Genomic DNA, 17,186 nt, shown 5'->3' on the forward strand with positions numbered 1-17,186 from the left:
AAGCGATTCTCTATACAAAATCATAACAATATATTATAAAATTCCACAATTATAAATCGAATAATAGTAATTAAATATTATTCATTAATGTTAAAAAATATTTATGTATCCAAATATAATGAAAATAAGATACTTCTTCACAGGAAGGTGAACTTTCGCAAGATCTGTACACTTTTCATGAGGCAGTATCAGCTCTGCAAATGCTCGAAGAAGAAGTGTTGGACACGCACAAACTGGTCATGGATAATACGACTAAATTCCTTAACGACGCGCACAGTGTGTTCAGCGCGACTCATGAAGTGGATTATGACCAAGAAGGTAAGATAAATTTATTTTTGTTTGCACATTTACGTTTTTCTATTGGTTTTCCGTTTGTTACTGCTTTAATCTCTTACACCATATTGTGCTGATCGGTGCACTTCTGTGGAGAACGTAATACACAATTTCGACGTGTCTCTTCCATGTGTTATAAAAGCATGTCTTCTTTCTTTTCGATGTATCGAGAAGTTTTCAAATATGAAAAATTGATATTTAATGGGGCTTTTAGCGTCAGATTTTCGTGGTAAAAATTCACAAACATCATGTGGCGATAAGCATCGAATCTTCTTAAGTGACGATTCATGTTGCTTTTATTGAGATTATTCCGTCAGTAACTTATAGTAAAAACTTAAAAAGTACGAAATGTTGTACTTGCCGGTATCACAGTGCATCGCATTTTATAACAGATACGCGCAGTAAGACTAAGGCAAATTCGATCGTCACGTTAAATCATCACTGGAGAGACAGCAGCCCGACAAACGCGATGATAGTGATAAGTGACGACACGGACAGCGACACGCAGACTTTAAACACATTGGAAGTAGATACAACCGCGGATAATTCATTGATGTCTCCCTGGAAAAATGAGATGGAGCTCGGAAGTGATTTCATTTCAAATGATACCGAGGAGGACTCGATACGAGTTCTTCCTCGCACGCCTGTCAGGCCTATTATTAAGAAAAAAAGCATGACGACCAGTCAAATTGCTAGAAAGAATTCAATTAATAAAGGCACACCCGTAATAGAGCGTTCTATTCAAAGATCCAATCAAAGCCAACGGGTCAAAGGATCCATTATTAACAAAAAGAAGACTCAGAAATATCATTGGTCTGGTACATTCCGTGTTAAAACAAGCCCTAAAGATACGCATTGTAATACGTATTATTCGCCTCGCAAAGATAAACTACACGACACTTCGCGAAAATAAAATCTGCGAGTAAAGAAGATATTTTTAACCCGAACAAATTCGATCCTCAAACTATCGACGATTCGTGGGAAAAGTGGACCGACAGCAATGTTAGCTGTCAGTCTTATCGATCAATCGACATTTGCGTTAACGATTTTGAAAGATGTAATAACTTTAAAGACTACGATATCGATCAAGATAACTGCGCAATGCCGGCAGCATTTTCTAACGTTAATATTTTAAAACGGAGAAACATGACGGATATAAGCGATAAGAATAAGAACACACATGATATTGACTCTCGAATAGACAATAGTATTATTTCATATTCTCAACTTAAACATGATATCAGTAATGTTAACAAGGAAAATAGTAATTTTTGCACTGCCAAAGAGTTGGTCAAGCGTTCGACAAATGTTAAATCAAATATTAGAAAAACAATTAATGATAAGAAGACATCTGCTATTAAATTAGATTGCTATAAAATTTGGTATTCTTTGCTATCTTTCTTACAAAACGTTATTTTATTTTTGCTGCTGCCAGCAGTATACATTATCTTTTTTATTTATGTACAAAAAAAAGAGGATAAAAAACAGGATAACATATGATTATCTACATAAAACATATGAATTAATCCTAAGCCTTATTGTATGTCTTTATATGTGTGTTATTCGTAGAAAAAAGGGAATGATCAACAAAGGGAATGATAATGCTAATGAGAACTGACACAATTGGTTGTGTATAATCCATATATATACATATATATATGTGTGTATGTGTGTGTTAATCGCCAATTACAGACATTTTGACCCTAAAATTGGGTCGAGCGGGTAACCACTAGCTGAAATATTGTCTCACAGATTACATGATTTCATTTGATTACAAATAATTTTTTTCACTACATATATAGTAATTTGGTAAAATATACGATTTTATTTAATATTATACAATGATTTCTCGTGGTTGCATATGTAATTATCGGATTATACATAGAGATTTCATATGAATTTTATAATGATTTCGAAGACTCTGTCCCACGATTACATTAAATGGTTACTCCCTCGATTGGATCATCCTCCATCCAGTATGACTAACAAAGATTATTTATTATATAACGATGTGATATACTTGTGTCTTGAGAGTATGTGAGAGGTCGTCTTTCTTACACGGACTCCAATATTTGTTAGTCATATACTGAGGATGACCTAATTTTAGGATCGAAACGTCTGTAATTGGTGAATACATATATATATAACACACACACATATATTTAGATTATACATTAAACTTTCATTGGCATTACCATTCTTTTTGTTGATTCAATCTTTGGAACTTTTTAATTTTAATTATTGTGTCAAAAATTTGCCCATAGAATGCTGTTATAATTTTTTTTATCTTTTTATTTAATTTTAATGAAAATGCATTCCTTCGAGTTTAACCACTTGGCTGTATGCACGATTAAAATATTACTAATTGAGTGTGCCATATAGTAATATTATGTTAAATGTATTTTGATTTTGCAATCGCATTTCGTATGCAGCACTCGTCGTTTATCTTGTGGAATTAGTTTCTATATTTTAAGATCTTTTTAATTTTAAAACAATATTTTAAATAGACGAAATCCACTACAAAATATTGTATATGACATATGTATGAACTTATTATAAATCACGTATTTTAAACCACGGTATTTTATCAATATTACTAGCTTTTACAAAAAAAATGTGGCTAACTGTAGTTCGGATAACAATTACAGCAGAAAGTATAATTTGTTAGGTGCCTTATACTTGTACACTTTATATGAAAAAATCACATTGCATTGTATACTGTAGAAAAAATTTAATGTAATACCAGAAAACGTTACAGATTTGAGGCGGAAAAGAACAAAGTTTGAGTCACCCTACCTGAGGAGTTTCTCGTTACGTAGACATCTTATAGAGAGAAAACTATTTTCCGACGGTACGACAATATTATTCGATTAACAATTCTATAAAATAGTTCAGATAAACAGCTTGTTTTAATATGCACCATATGTATACTAATAATACGCGTCACATTATTTTCTCATCTTTATATCATACGCATTTCAATTAAATATATCCTCAAAAATAATATTTTTTAGCGATTTGATATCGGGAATTTTATTTGACTTTGCCAGTGTATAACGTCAGAAAAGGATTTTCTTCTCATCTACTTAAAAAATTTTGATTTCTATCCGATTATGCGGTATTTATAATGAAGCATCAAAGTCGTTCAATTTTTAAGACAATTGAATCATTTGATCTTTTTTAACTATGTCTATCATTATAGATATATTTAAAGAACAGCAAATTCAAGTCGAACTTACTGTTCCAATAAAACCGTGTACGAATAATTGAATACAAATTGTGTTATATAGAAGCAATATTTTGCAGCAAAATTTTACAATATTAATATCATACTTCATTTTTCTTGAAACGCAGACAGATCCTGGGAGGGAAACTCAACATTTTTCTTTTCTTTTTTATTGTTATTACGTATTGTTGTATTTTATTAAACATAATGTTATGACAAGTGTATTGTTGAAGGAATTATTAAATAATTTTATATATGTATATGTGTATACTGTAGAAATTAAATTTGAGTAAGATATGAAATTAACAGTGTTGTATATGTAAAATACGATTAGTATGTATATCTTAGAAGCGTGAACGTATTATGTTATGTATGTACGCAAACCGAATCTTTGTTAATAAATGTTATTTTTGTGGATTAAGCTAATGGCAATGTCACATTAAGGATGATTATACGAAAACTTTTTTAAGAAAACAGCTCAATCTCTGGCTTGTGTGTTCAGCTTAAGCTTCAATTTGTGTAGCGATATCGATATTTAATTGTATTTATATGCATATTCACATTTTACAAATAATATTCACATCTCTTAATCCTATAACTTCAGACGCTTTTAGACTGATTTATAAATAGATACAAATTAGGTATTAATATACAAAACCCATTAATTTTTATAATTATGCTTTATGAAAAAATAGTGGCTTCCATTTACAACTCGAGTAGTAAATTTATAAGCTAGATTTAAGCTATCTTTAAATATTCTTTTATTTCAAACTACTAACGATTACGTTTTAATTAACATTATAATTCTTGTTTTTATGAGTTTCATTGCAATATATGTTTACTTTCGCTGAAGCATTAACTTGTTAAGTGATTATTAAGCTTAGTAATTATGTCTACGATTGAATGAACTAAAACAGCAATGAAACTCTATGACAAATATGTAGTAGTTATTCACATTTTAAGAAGATGTAAAGCTAAATGCTATGCTCAAATAAATCAGGGGAAATAGCTCCAGCGTTTACTTATACGTCACCTCTATGTATATCCGATTTAATCCTTAACTACGCTAAGCCGATGTGTCTAATCATGCTCTTGGGTGCTCTGACGGGTGTGCGTGTTATCTGTTGCAGCATATGCCCAAAAGTGGGAGCAGCTGTTAATACAGCAACGTGACATTCTGAACGCCGCGCTCGACCAAGTCAGCCAGTTCCGCGGGCAGCTGTTGCAGGAGGAACAAATCAGCCAGAAGATGACCCGAATGCGCAACATCTCAACGCGATACAATTAAAAATGTTACCCCTAGCGAACGGAAAAAAAAGACACAAAATTATTTCTCACCGGTGAAAAAAAAAGTCCGCTTCTTATGTGTGTCGACTCTTTAATTACAAGCGCGCGCGAAAAGCAGATATGCCATGACACTAGTGCGACAGTCATAGGAACGCAAAATGTAACAAATGTCTTGCCTTCGAAATTGCTACGAAATGTACGTCGTCGAGATAGCTCGACTCGTAAATCTCACCCTAGCGATCTTGTATCATATAACGATTCTTCTCGAATGTTTCTCCATTGTAAAATGAAAGAATAGAAAAGAAAATTCCGCAGGAAGGGATATGTAAGCCGAAGTATGGCAGGCATAATAATAATAGTTGCTTAAAGATTCACCAGCGAAAAATTAATTATTTGTTTTTACCGCATTAGATACGTTCGTCTCGGCGGAAGTCGACGAAGAATTTTTTTTAGCCAAGATTTCTACTTAGTGCCTCTTTTAGTTTCGAACCGTAGAAAATTTTAAGTACATCCGGAATTTCTCTTAAGATAACAAACGAACGCACGTTTGATTTTGGCTCAGAGATCAAAGTTTCGTCAGTATGTAATTGCATATTTATTGAAATGAGTTCTTACGTGTTTTACATATTTTTTGGGCCGCACCGAGACCAGCAAAATTTTAAGCCGTCAACGACACATCGATACTCACTCAATTGATTGTACAATTTGTTCATCATTGAGATGCAACGCACCGCAAATGATAATGCATAAGTTATTACGCCGTCAGATAAACACTCATTTTTTTAGACTGTAGAATGCTAGGTATTATTACGAGGGACCCAGTGTATTATTGGATAAAGGAAAAAAGCCTTAAGTGAGCCGATTTGCCAGGAAATGCAGAGATATGTCGTGGCGATACTTTGTATACACTCATTTAACACACGCATACACAAGTGCATATACACACACGCGATCGACTCTTTCATAAACCAAATAACGACTGATTTCGAAAGGATGAACAAAAAAAAATGTAACTCTTAGCTCGTAAGAAACTATCCAGCGGCGCTCATCCGGATATTTAAGTTTCTTAGTATTAATATCGTCGACGGCATCAAACGGTCCTCTTTTTTTTTTCTTACGTTATTAAAAGTATGAGATTAAAATCTTCATTTGATTTATCAACGCATACTCTTGTGTTTTCTTCCTCACTCTGTTGAATTGCAACGTTCGCGGAGCGGTCTCAACGCGCGCTTAACAAGCAGCAAGCTTAATAAGCTTTACTACGGATACGTCCAATGGAATACCGTCGATTTTTATCACGATTATAGTTACTACGGTAAAGTTTTAACGTTCCCCTTTAATGCTTCTATGGACATATTTTCTTTTAACCAGAGGAGATTGATTCTTCGTAAGAAATAAAGCAAGAATTTTAATCCCATCCCGTTCCTGATCTCCACATTCTCTAAGATACATCGCGATAATTGATACCAATATGATGCTAATATTATAATATTATCTGGAATTAATATAAAGACAGAAAACAGTATGTTTGAGCCATTCTTTGGCCGAAAATATAGAGTTCATTTAATAAGTCATAGGAAGCTGATTATGTTCAGCAATCGTATATAAATTAAACATAGCAATTCTATTTTTCCTTTGTATTTTATTGGCGGTTTCTCGATATTTGTTTCTATAATTCGCGTCTAAAATATTTCCCTTATCTTGTTATTCGTGCAGGCCGACTAGTTTTGTCTTATCACGATTTGTTGAAGATCATTGCATTACGATGCAAGAAAATATATTGCACTGCAGTCGCACTAGACAATAGAGAATTAAGAAGATTTATAACGCGTATATCGCACGTCACATGACTTTATCTCTCGAAGATTTTATTCCAGATGCCCGTTCTTGTATAAGCGTAAAATCCTCGTGCGTGTCAGTCTCACGAGTTAACAATCATTACGTGTATCATACGTGTATACGCTCGATTTTGTAAACGTGTAGTGTTCTAATGACTCGAGGGAAGTTATTCTTGGTCTTGGAACTTAGAGATAAATTAACAAAGTAACAACAATAATGCGCGGATAGATGAGAGTAATGGAGCATCAACCTTTCTGTGTTGACAAGATTTACGATTTTTTATATAAATATATAGAGTACTCAGCGCGGAGTTGTAAAGAAATTGTTTGAGATTACTGTTGTATTAAAATAATTAAAAGACGAGATGTCACGCATGCCGCCGAGGGCATCCTCTAACTTAACTTAGCATACTTATCGAGTATGTAATGTTGATCGAAAATTGTGACCACATATTAGCGAGTTGTGCTTCACTTAAAAAATTCCCTCGTTACATATCCGACATTTCTGCGATGGTTGCTAAATGTGTCGCCTTAATTAACAAATGCTAAACGTTTCCGAGGCAGTTCGCGACTGCTGTAGCTCAGGCATATACCATATTTCCCTATTGTCGAGATTTTATAATTTAGCTTTTCTTCAAGACCATGAAAAAAAAATTCGCGTTTCACCACCTCGAATATAGTATTTTTTAATAAATAGTGGCGCGATAGAGAGAGATGTTAATATACTTCTTATTTTTTTATAACTGTATAATTTATGCGAAGGGAGACGAGTAAATCAAATATACGACACGTATCCTCCCCACATCCCTCCCCTATTATATGTCGTACTTAATAGTCGACTTCTAAACTATTCTAATTTGATGTGCACAGAAAAGTTTTGGATACGTATGAGAGGTTTCACGTTGTTGCTTTATGAATGAAATAAATCAGATTGGAAAATGAACATTCAATTACGTTCCTCGTCCTAACCAGTATATCTCAAAATTAAAAAAAAAATAGTATGCCAATAGGAAATTAGAGATGTTTTCCAGCGAGAGACAGATAACACAATGTAACGTAAAGTGAATCATTATATTCTTGTCTGCCAATATTAAACGAAGATAAAATTATTCACTATGTTACACTGTTATTTGGCACTTGCTGAAAAGTACCGTAGTTAAACAAAACTTCTTATGTGGCAACTATATTTTTCCTTTATGATCTTTTATATGCTTCAATTATTAGAAACACTAAAACTGTTCGATTTATTTTGTCAGTCAGATCTGTGTATTGATCATGTGACTTTCCCTAGGGCGAAAAAGTAAAAATTTTTTTGTATGTATATGATGTGTATACGTACATATATACGTACATAAAAAATTTTACTTTTCCGTTTTAGTGAAAAAGTTACATGATCGATATCACACATCGGTTTTTTTTTTTTTTAACTCAATAGATATTTAAGGAATAAATGAACAATTTCGATCGGAATTCATTCTGAATAATAACATCTTACTTATACTTAGACGATGTGACGCAACGAAGGGATCCGGGATGGGTCGTCAAATCGCATAATCGCGAAACAAATTTAAGCATCATACAGATACACAGGTAGGTATTAATTTTATTTCGTACTTGGTAGAGCTGCACAAGACAACGATTACCGGAAATGCATGCGTAGACAGCACAGGTGAATGCGCGTAAACGTGATCAAGCGGACAATTTTTTTTATATACCGAATAATACAGCTGATCACGAAGAATTTACCCTAAAAAATTCCTGGCGTCCCGTAAACGTATATATATCATCCTGCCAAACTGTCTAAAAATTTCGTCAATCAATGACAACGAAAATCTTTTATCGATACGCTCGATCAATGCTGTGTTTGACGTGTCTGATCATTTGATTCTTCTTTTTCCACGGTAACAAAGTACGCGCTCTGTATACGCAGACCTGTTCAACTAAGCCAACCATTTATACTAGTTTTCTTTTCATTAAAAGCCTAATTTCTTACCGTGTAACATGTCACATATAACACAAAGATTTGTCTACTATCTCTTCACTACATCATATACATATCCATACACGCATACATCATGTATGTATGTACAACTAAAATACCGTTCTATACATAAATGTCTTTTTTTTTTCACCATAAAGAAAAGAACGTGCGAAATAAAATGTACTACGCGCCGTGCCTAGCGGCTAACGCGCGTCAATTCCATGTAGTTTTAAACGAAAACTACGTCCTATTTTCTAGCGGAGATGGTGGCTGTACAAAGATAGAGGAAACTCGTGTGCCTACGTCGTCGCTGATAGTCGCGAACACAATGCAGCCACATGAGCGTCTCGAGAAATCGCGCAAGGGGGAAAGAAAAAAAAAAGACCCGCAGTTATCTTCTCTAACGGTACATAACGTGGAATGGATTCCGAAGAGATGTGCTCTCAACACGACTAACGAGATTTGATATATTTACAGTCACTGACGTGCGGAATATATCGCGAGCCCGTTTCCAAATCGCACCTTCGCACTTCAATCGCTCATCTATTTATTCTTCACGGCCTTTACATTAATAGACGGCTTTTCTATAAAAGGAACCGAGCGCTTCTGTGTCAGAATTAACGAGTAGATGTCCGGAGCATTCTTTGATCTAAAAATGATTTATACATATATATATGATGTAACGGTTAATACATTAATAAGAAAAATGTATATTAGGCACATTAATAATATATCAGAAATATAATAGGAACATATTTAAATATATTTAAAGCGATAAGGATTGATACTGTATCGCGCTGGCATGTCCGCGGCACTCTATCTACATCTCGTTATTGCAGATGTTCTCAGTTCCTTCTATATATTTCCAAGGCACGAGCACTTTCTTGTTCAAGATAGCTGGATTGCTCACAACTTGACTCACATCGCAGGACTGTAATCATTAGAGAAATAAGACTCGATATCAGATGTCTACGTCTGATTAATATATAACTGTATGTATACTCTGTGTGTATGTGTGTGTGCGCGCGCGCGCGCGTGTGTGTGCATGTGTGACATTGCAATGCAAACACAGAGCTGTACATTTATTTTACACGTGAACAATTGAGGGAATTCTTATACAATTTTTTTTCTCTTATCGAATGGGAAAATTTCTGTGCACTTTCGGATAGATATTTCACCCTCACATTCCTGTTATTACACGTAAAAAAAAATTGCATATATCATATCGCTTATATAACTACATAATATAAAAGGCAGCCAAGGCACAAATTTGGGCGGTGCGCAACAAAGTATATAGTGTTCCATCAATCCTTGAGAGCGTTAAGCTTGAAGTCGAATTTCCGCAGATTTCGAAGTTCAAAGGATCGTTTTGAAGATCAGGCACAAAGGCTCAGGCAAGATTGTTTTGTAAACGGGCATCGCGACTAATCTATGATTCTGTTAACAAGGAAATTAAGACGTGGTGATAATATGAAATATAAGCTACAAGTATAATGTTGCGTATGAAAAACTATCCACGTACACGTACATCTTATAGTAATGCATCGTGCTCGTTCGAGCGTGACAGAGCTCAACATGCTGAAAAGATTTCGCAACACCTATCTAATCGATTCGCTGTTCATCAATGCAGATTACGATTTAAAAGAGATCTGTAATTGTAGTATACATTTCTCGATGAAAAGCCGATCAGGTATAATCAGATCACATCTTGCAGAAAGGAACCAATTCGGAGAAAGATTCAGAAATGACCATAAACGTATGGCATTTTTCTTACTTTTAACAGTTTTATCTTCTAATATAGAATACTGATCGGTTCCTTCGTACAAAATTCGATTAATTCAATCATTTTATCAAACGATAAATTTTTCTTATCGAACGGCTGAAAATATCTTACATTTTACCCTTTTTTTGTAATCATCGATTATTGTCTCCATCACTTGTGCAATTAGCGCAATTGTACCACATTATGCAATATCGAATAAACATTTTATCGACGTTTACGTTTGTACCAAAAACATCATGTTCCGATTTTACCCAATTTATAAGTTACATCTTATTCTTTTCTTATCTTAAGAAAGTAAATCTCTTACTACTTTTGTCTATTATAGAAAAATTATAATGCTATTAGCCAAATAAGCTTTGTTCCCTTTCGTACTTTCTTTTGTTTATCATCAAATCGCAAATTTGCCAAATTGAATAGCAAAGAATCACAGCTAGGCACACGTCGGCAAAACCAGTGACAGCAAATGGCAGTGAAATAAGATGGTATATTGTCTATAATTAGGCACTGTTAATATTTGACGGCTCTCTCTCTCTTTAAGACACTCGTAGAATCGATGTGCTTTTGAGATATTTGATTTAAGACTTTGGAAACGTGATTAGATACAATGAAAGAATTGCATTACTCTGATGAAATATCACAGTGCGTAAATTAAACATATTATGCAAATATTTCTTTTTTTTTTGGCACCTTTCATAATGTAAAAAAAGTAACAAACGTAATATCAAGCTTAACTCCAATCAATTGATAAACATAACTTTTACTCAAGCAATATAAACTTACTGACGGATGACTTCTTTTTTCATTACACACACATACATCACTCACACACTTGTATATACGTGTGTAGGACAATTTCCATACAGAAATATGTACAGCACATAAAATTTCATATACGGTTTGTAATTAGGAAATGGAAGTACGCGTTAGTAGCGCCGTTACTTTTTATCGTTACTTTGTTATAATAACAATTTGATAATAACGGTACGAATTTTTATAATGGTAATGGTAACATCAGAGTTGGAAAAGTCTCATTACTGAAAAAAGCAATTTTTTTATTTGTAACTAGTTACTTTTGTTTATTATTTATAACGGAAAAAATAACCCTTCAATGCGTTATAAGGTGTTTATTATTTTTTTCAGTAAATAACGCGTAATGTGACATCCTTTAATGCGTTACAAGGTATTTATTATTTTTTTTCAGTAAATAACGCGTAATGTGACGCGTATGGTGACAAGTTACTTTTCAAAGTGATTTTCCTAATCCTAGCGCAACCTCAGCGTTTAATTAGTTATCAATGTTATCATGATAATCCTCAAAAATTGCAACATTATAAAATTGTTATTATAAAAAGTAACAGTAAAAGTAACGACGTAATAACTTCCATTCCCTGTTTGTAACACATAAAACTTACCTAATCGTGTACTGTTCTTAGGAATTTTAATACGGAAAGCGTCGAATCGCTTGTTGCACAATACGATAATCGAGAAGAGTACAATGCAATGTAATGTACGTAGAGATGGAGCATGCCATGAATCATAGATCTTTCTATAGATTAGTAAGTTTGTTTCAATATATCGTTGGACGCAGTTAACTTTTCCTATAGTCAACGTGAGATCAACGTCCATATCTTACATTGAAATAGATCGCATCGTTACTCAATAAAAGCCGGCACTATTTTAAATCGTCTAATCTATATAGACGTAAATGTACTTTAAAACATACATGTAACTTAACAGACATAATCGTTAGATTATTCTCAAATTAAAAAAAACAATATCTTTTCTTTCGCCTTTTATAATTCAGAGAATTTACTTTCTTCTTTACAACAATTATAATCATATGTTTCTTTTTTCCACACATTATCACAATAAATCTTAAAATTGTTTATTTAAAAGATTTTGTTTTTAACACCGAGAAATCTCCATAATAAGTATTCATATAAAATAAAGTATTAGGCTGATGCATAAATTTGAAAAATATTTCTTTTTATATATGTGTATGTATGTATATATAATATATATATATATATATAAAGAAAGAGAAAGTAATAACGGTATACTTTTATATATATATATAGTATATACATATATAGGTGTGTGTGTGTGTGTGTGTGTGTGTGTGTGTGTGTGTATGCATGCATGTATGTATGTATGTATGTATAATATACAATTCTGTCCTTATATAACAGCCAAAGAGTTTTTATAGCGTCTAAATGTGTACGCGATCACGATAACTCCTAGAGATCACCATTTTTAAATATATTTTTCTTTTGCATAACATCTCTCTCGTGAGTTTTTATATCTCTTTCAAACATTACATCTCTCGTTCATTTCATTATCATTTTTCTTCACAAGATATTTTAATGTAAGTATAACATAGGGCAACTTACTATAACAGTATTTCGTCCATGCACAGTTTCCGTAATTCTCACATATGTGGCAAATATAGCCTATATTTGAACTCTTAAAAGTGCATCGAGACTAATTGTCCTTTTGTCTTAAAATAAAATAAATTTCTATGATGCGTGCATGTTACTTATGACACAGAACTTATGGCGTTATGAGGCGGACCCATCTGCGTTAACACTTTGTCCAACCATTGCAAAGGTCCGTGCAAATGTGCTTCGATCCAACAGGGAGTTGAGGTAACATCCTGTCTGTGGTATTCCGCACCCCATCCCTTCACGAAAGACATTCTAGCGACAAAAATAGTAAATGTAGTTACACATTATTAAAATTTTTTATAATAAAAATATCGTGAATTAAATTACCTAATCGTACACATCTTTGTTAATTCATAGACAGCTTCAAAACCATGATTTACACTTTGTGATAGAAGCTGGGCAAATTCTTGATTGTTAAATATCTTCAGTGAACATCCCGGTGGAATTTTACAAACTGTGCTGGGATGAAAGCCATGATGATGATTACAATTCCTAGACTGTACAAATATCGCAGAATCCGAGAGGCATTCTGCATAAACTTCTCCGCCGACGTAATACAGATGCACTCCTTTGCCTATGTGCCGCCTCGTATTCTCTATCGTAGAATTTCGATTTACATTGGATAGCTGTCCGAGGCAGAAGCGATCGGAATTGTTGCTCGGATTTGTAAAGCCGTCAATAATCACGGAGTGTGAGTGACAATGAAACACCTCGCCCACTCGACAATTTAGCTCATAATAAGCGATTGAGGCCCAGTAAGGTGGTTCTTGGTAACACACAGGTGTAGCCGATTCAATTGACGTGCTTGTGTCCATCGGAACTGAGTCCGAGGATGTGGTTTGCCCGGTTTGAGAGCCATCCTCAGGAGGAGAATATGCTGGCGGTGGTGTCTCCGGTAATCCATTGGTACCGTATGGACTCTGAGGATTCGGCAAAGTCGTGCTCCCTGGACTGGGCACGGAACCGACAGAGGACATGGGTGACGTCGGATTGACGCCACTCGTAGAACCGGCGTTGAAACCGCTAGATGTATAGGACACGTTGTGCGGCATGCTTGGATCGGCCAATTGTTGAAATGGCAACAGAGAATGGCCGGGAGCATATTCCGAGTGTCTAGGAACCAACACCGGTGGCAGTACCGGGCTCTCCACCCTTTTGTAATGATAAGGATTGATGCAGACTTCTTTCTGCTTGGCAGAAAACGGAAACTGACACAAGTCCAGCGGTTTCAATTCGTGATGCGACTGAAGATCTGGCCAGCGCCAGACTCTACAGTATATTACATGCGGCAAGCCCTTGCGATGCGAAACTTGCAATCTGCCGTCTAAGCTTCTAGGAATCGTCACGCATTTACTCGGCGTTCCTGGACAGCTCAGTGCTCGTTCGAGTTCCTCAATCGCACCCTTGCGCTTCTTCAGTTTCTTCACTAATGAATCCACTGCTTTCTCAGCCCATTTCTCCTCCTCATCGCCCTGTTTCCAGCCGAGCAATTTTTTCACAGCAGGACTGGTGAATGAAAACAAGCTGTTTAATGAAGACATAGGTCCAGAACTCGAAGTTCCTTCTTCGTCATCCATATTCGAAAGGTGATCAATTAGGTATAATGGGTATGCATAATATTCTTTTGTCTACACCTATAAAAAATCTTCGTCAGCAATCTGAAATCACACAGAGGCAATACTTCTTCCAATTTCCTCCGATTCATGATAGAATTTGAAAAATAGAATAATTCTATCTTATATTATAGTTGACTTTAGTTATAAGTTAATTTATTCTCTTCCTCTTAAATTAAAAAAATATCTAAACTTTTGAATATGTAATCAAATTAATACCTGACAAATTTTTTAAAATTATAAACTTTCATTTTTTAAATTACAAAATAAGTAAATAAGTTGTCAAAAAATATTACATTCAATAAAAAAATATATTTATATATGTGTAATGAGAATAATTCGTCTATTATCTTGTTTATGTTGTGATTCTAAATTCTATCTTAAATATCGACTAAATTTGTCTCCCGAAAAAAAATACAAAGCGCGAATTCATCGGTCTCCAATCCGAATTTTTGCGATGCTATTTTTACAGGAATGAGTTTTGGCATGTCTCCTCCCACCGCTATATCAATTCAGTGACAAAGAACGAAATTCCATAAATATTGTAACTCTTTTTCAAACAGAAATAGCTAGTTCCGAGACGGGGTACTTTATACGATATTTCGAATCTATCAGTTGTTTATTTAGCACAAATTATGAACTGCAATTATAGAACTGTCATTTATTCAGTTGAATATCAATAATTCATCAACTTTGAGGAAACATACACTCGGAATTACAGATATTCCGGAAACTCTTTCATCGTTAAATTTATTTAATAACGTGGTGCGTCAGTGAATTCACGTTTTGCGGATGCAGATGACGCGTTTTCAAACGGGTGGCACCCGGTGAGTGCTAACGTCGAACACATCATCGCGGCGAGAAGAGGGAAAAAAAAGGAGAGAAGAACCTGACGCGCCGGAAGCGCGCGCCGGGACTACACCCTTCCCCGAATCGGCGTGCGGGAGCATCGCGCTCGCCGATAAGACCGGAGCACAGACCTTTGCGTAACGTATGATGCATAAAGTACAAGACAACTTATGACTGACTTCAGCAGAAAAAGCAGTTCTACAATTGTTGTAAACTCGTAAGATTCGTCAAGTCTGTTCGCGTTGTTTGCACTTTTTGCACTCAGCATTATCGCTTTCTTACTCTTCAACACCAGAATGTATGTTTATCTCATTTTAAATGCAAAAACTTTAGGGACTTCAAGCAGGGCGAACAGACCTTTCAAAAGGATTGACTATCGTCCTTATAGTTCCTCGTTGGATGTATAACCGATTGTATGAAAGTTTCTTACAACAGTTGTAAAGATGCTTCTTTCGCTGAACGCAGCCGATCAATCAGAGTCTTGTCCTTTCGTGAAACGAAGAATCGTTCGGTTGATTCTATTATACTTTATGAAAAGTTTCTGTGCTCCGGCGATACGCGCCTCCGCCCGCAACGTCTCGTTCACTTACGCGCTGCTTAGCGATTCAGCATTGTTTTTTTTACCACTGTCTCCCACTCTTGCCGCCTATCGTCCATCGACGCCACGCTCTCGCCATTACGATCTCGCGCCCAGCGCAAAAAGCGCTCGCAGGGATTATCGATTGCGCTGTTCGACTGCTGAGGCTGACTGGCCGCACGCGCGGGTCAATCGATGGACAATTCCGTGAAACGGCGACGACGTCGGGAGATCGATCCCGAATCAATGTCGCACCGCGACGCATCGCCATCCCGCGCCGATGCACCTACGATCCTTCGTCGTTGCCATTCTGGCAACGTTCGAGCGCCAACTTACTGACGACGACGATAACGGCGACGACGACGAAACGCGGCTTTGATCCTCCGAATTTCAAATGATCGACTCACAGAGATGTAACGAACTTGGATGCCACTTCGTCTCGTTCCACGAAATCCGTGAACGGTCTTGGAACGGTCCGATCGATTATTCGACTCTCGTCAGTTCCGCGACAGCGAATACAGCGATACGCACACACACGTTCATCTCGCACGCGGCGATAATGCACGAATCGATGTTTACTCGGCAGATCACGCCAACAGCAACAGCCAAAGCGATGCGCTTTCGCTTATTGCCGTTCACAACGCCGCGTCTGATACGTCTTAATCGCCATGTTCGTTCAGTCGAGCCAATCGCGTTTTAAAGTCTAAAGGTGCCTTTCCATTACCCCGGATCTACAATAGAGTTTTAAGTCTTAAGCCATAAAAAATGGGCGAATCACAGTCGATTATTCCCCTCGGATTTGACTGTAATTGGTCAATTTCTTACGGTTTAAGGTTAAAACATCTATTGTAGATCCGGACTTAAGCCCGATCTAACGGCCCGTCTACAATACACGTAGTAAGCTTGGTTTAAGAAGTAATTCGGGGTCTACAATAGAAGTCGTAGCAGTCGTAGGGTCTTAAGTCGTAGAAAATTGGCCAATCACAGTCGAATATGAGAAGAATAATCAACTGTGATTGGTCAATTTTCTACAATTTAAGACCATACGACCTCTACGACTTCTATTGTAGACCCCGCATAAGAGTAAAGCCAGTTTTACAACTCACAGTTAACTCTTACGGTGAAATCACACGGTGCGGAAAAAGACTGCGGAATAGAGAATGCGTCATTGAAGCAACCAATCAGCGCTATTCCGAATAGCGCTGAATAGCGTGATTGGTTGCTTCAATGACGCATTCTCTATTCCGCAGTCTTT

General features: G+C 35.7%; 2 protein-coding genes across 5 annotated transcripts in view; one reads left to right on the forward strand and one right to left on the reverse strand.

Annotated features, from left to right (window-relative positions):
- Klp10A (kinesin-like protein 10A) overlaps positions 1-5,684 on the forward strand; it is a 43,954-nt gene extending 38,270 nt beyond the window's left edge. For 2 of the 3 annotated variants that reach the window (XM_018458474.1, XM_018458473.1), the window contains exons 11-12: positions 144-318; positions 4,690-5,684. In XM_018458474.1, the coding sequence (XP_018313976.1) occupies positions 144-318; positions 4,690-4,847 (333 nt within the window). In that variant the 3' untranslated portion in view covers positions 4,848-5,684. Of the gene's footprint in view, positions 1-143; positions 319-3,091; positions 3,185-4,689 lie in introns of all 3 variants that reach the window. The other variant, XM_018458471.1, reaches the window with a different exon arrangement.
- A 6,879-nt stretch (positions 5,685-12,563) lies between these two features.
- Mad (mothers against decapentaplegic homolog 1) lies at positions 12,564-16,564 on the reverse strand. Of its 2 annotated transcripts, none has more exons than XM_018458476.1 (3): positions 16,339-16,564; positions 13,220-14,550; positions 12,564-13,144 (listed from the first exon to the last, which is right to left on the reverse strand). In XM_018458476.1, exons 2-3 carry the CDS (start codon positions 14,467-14,469, stop codon positions 12,985-12,987), a joined length of 1,410 nt encoding a protein of 469 aa, XP_018313978.1. In that variant the 5' UTR covers positions 14,470-14,550; positions 16,339-16,564; the 3' UTR covers positions 12,564-12,984. The 2 variants fall into 2 exon arrangements, with proteins under 2 accessions (XP_018313978.1, XP_018313977.1); XM_018458475.1 differs by having other exon boundaries at positions 15,979-16,564.
- Between the last annotated feature and the right edge of the window lie 622 nt (positions 16,565-17,186).

The sequence above is a fragment of the Mycetomoellerius zeteki genome, unplaced genomic scaffold (genome assembly GCF_001594055.1).
Source record: "Mycetomoellerius zeteki isolate Tzet28-1 unplaced genomic scaffold, Tzet1.0 scaffold73, whole genome shotgun sequence".
NCBI classification, from domain to species: Eukaryota; Metazoa; Arthropoda; class Insecta; order Hymenoptera; family Formicidae; genus Mycetomoellerius; species Mycetomoellerius zeteki.

Bases quoted from the DNA above. Each gene is read 5' to 3' on its own strand.
- Mad (XM_018458476.1), bottom strand. From the start codon at position 14,469: ATGGATGACGAAGAAGGAACTTCGAGTTCTGGACCTATGTCTTCATTA. The intron at 13,145-13,219 runs GTAATTTAATTC...TTTTGTCGCTAG, and splicing joins ACAAAGATGTGTACGATTAG to AATGTCTTTCGTGAAGGGAT.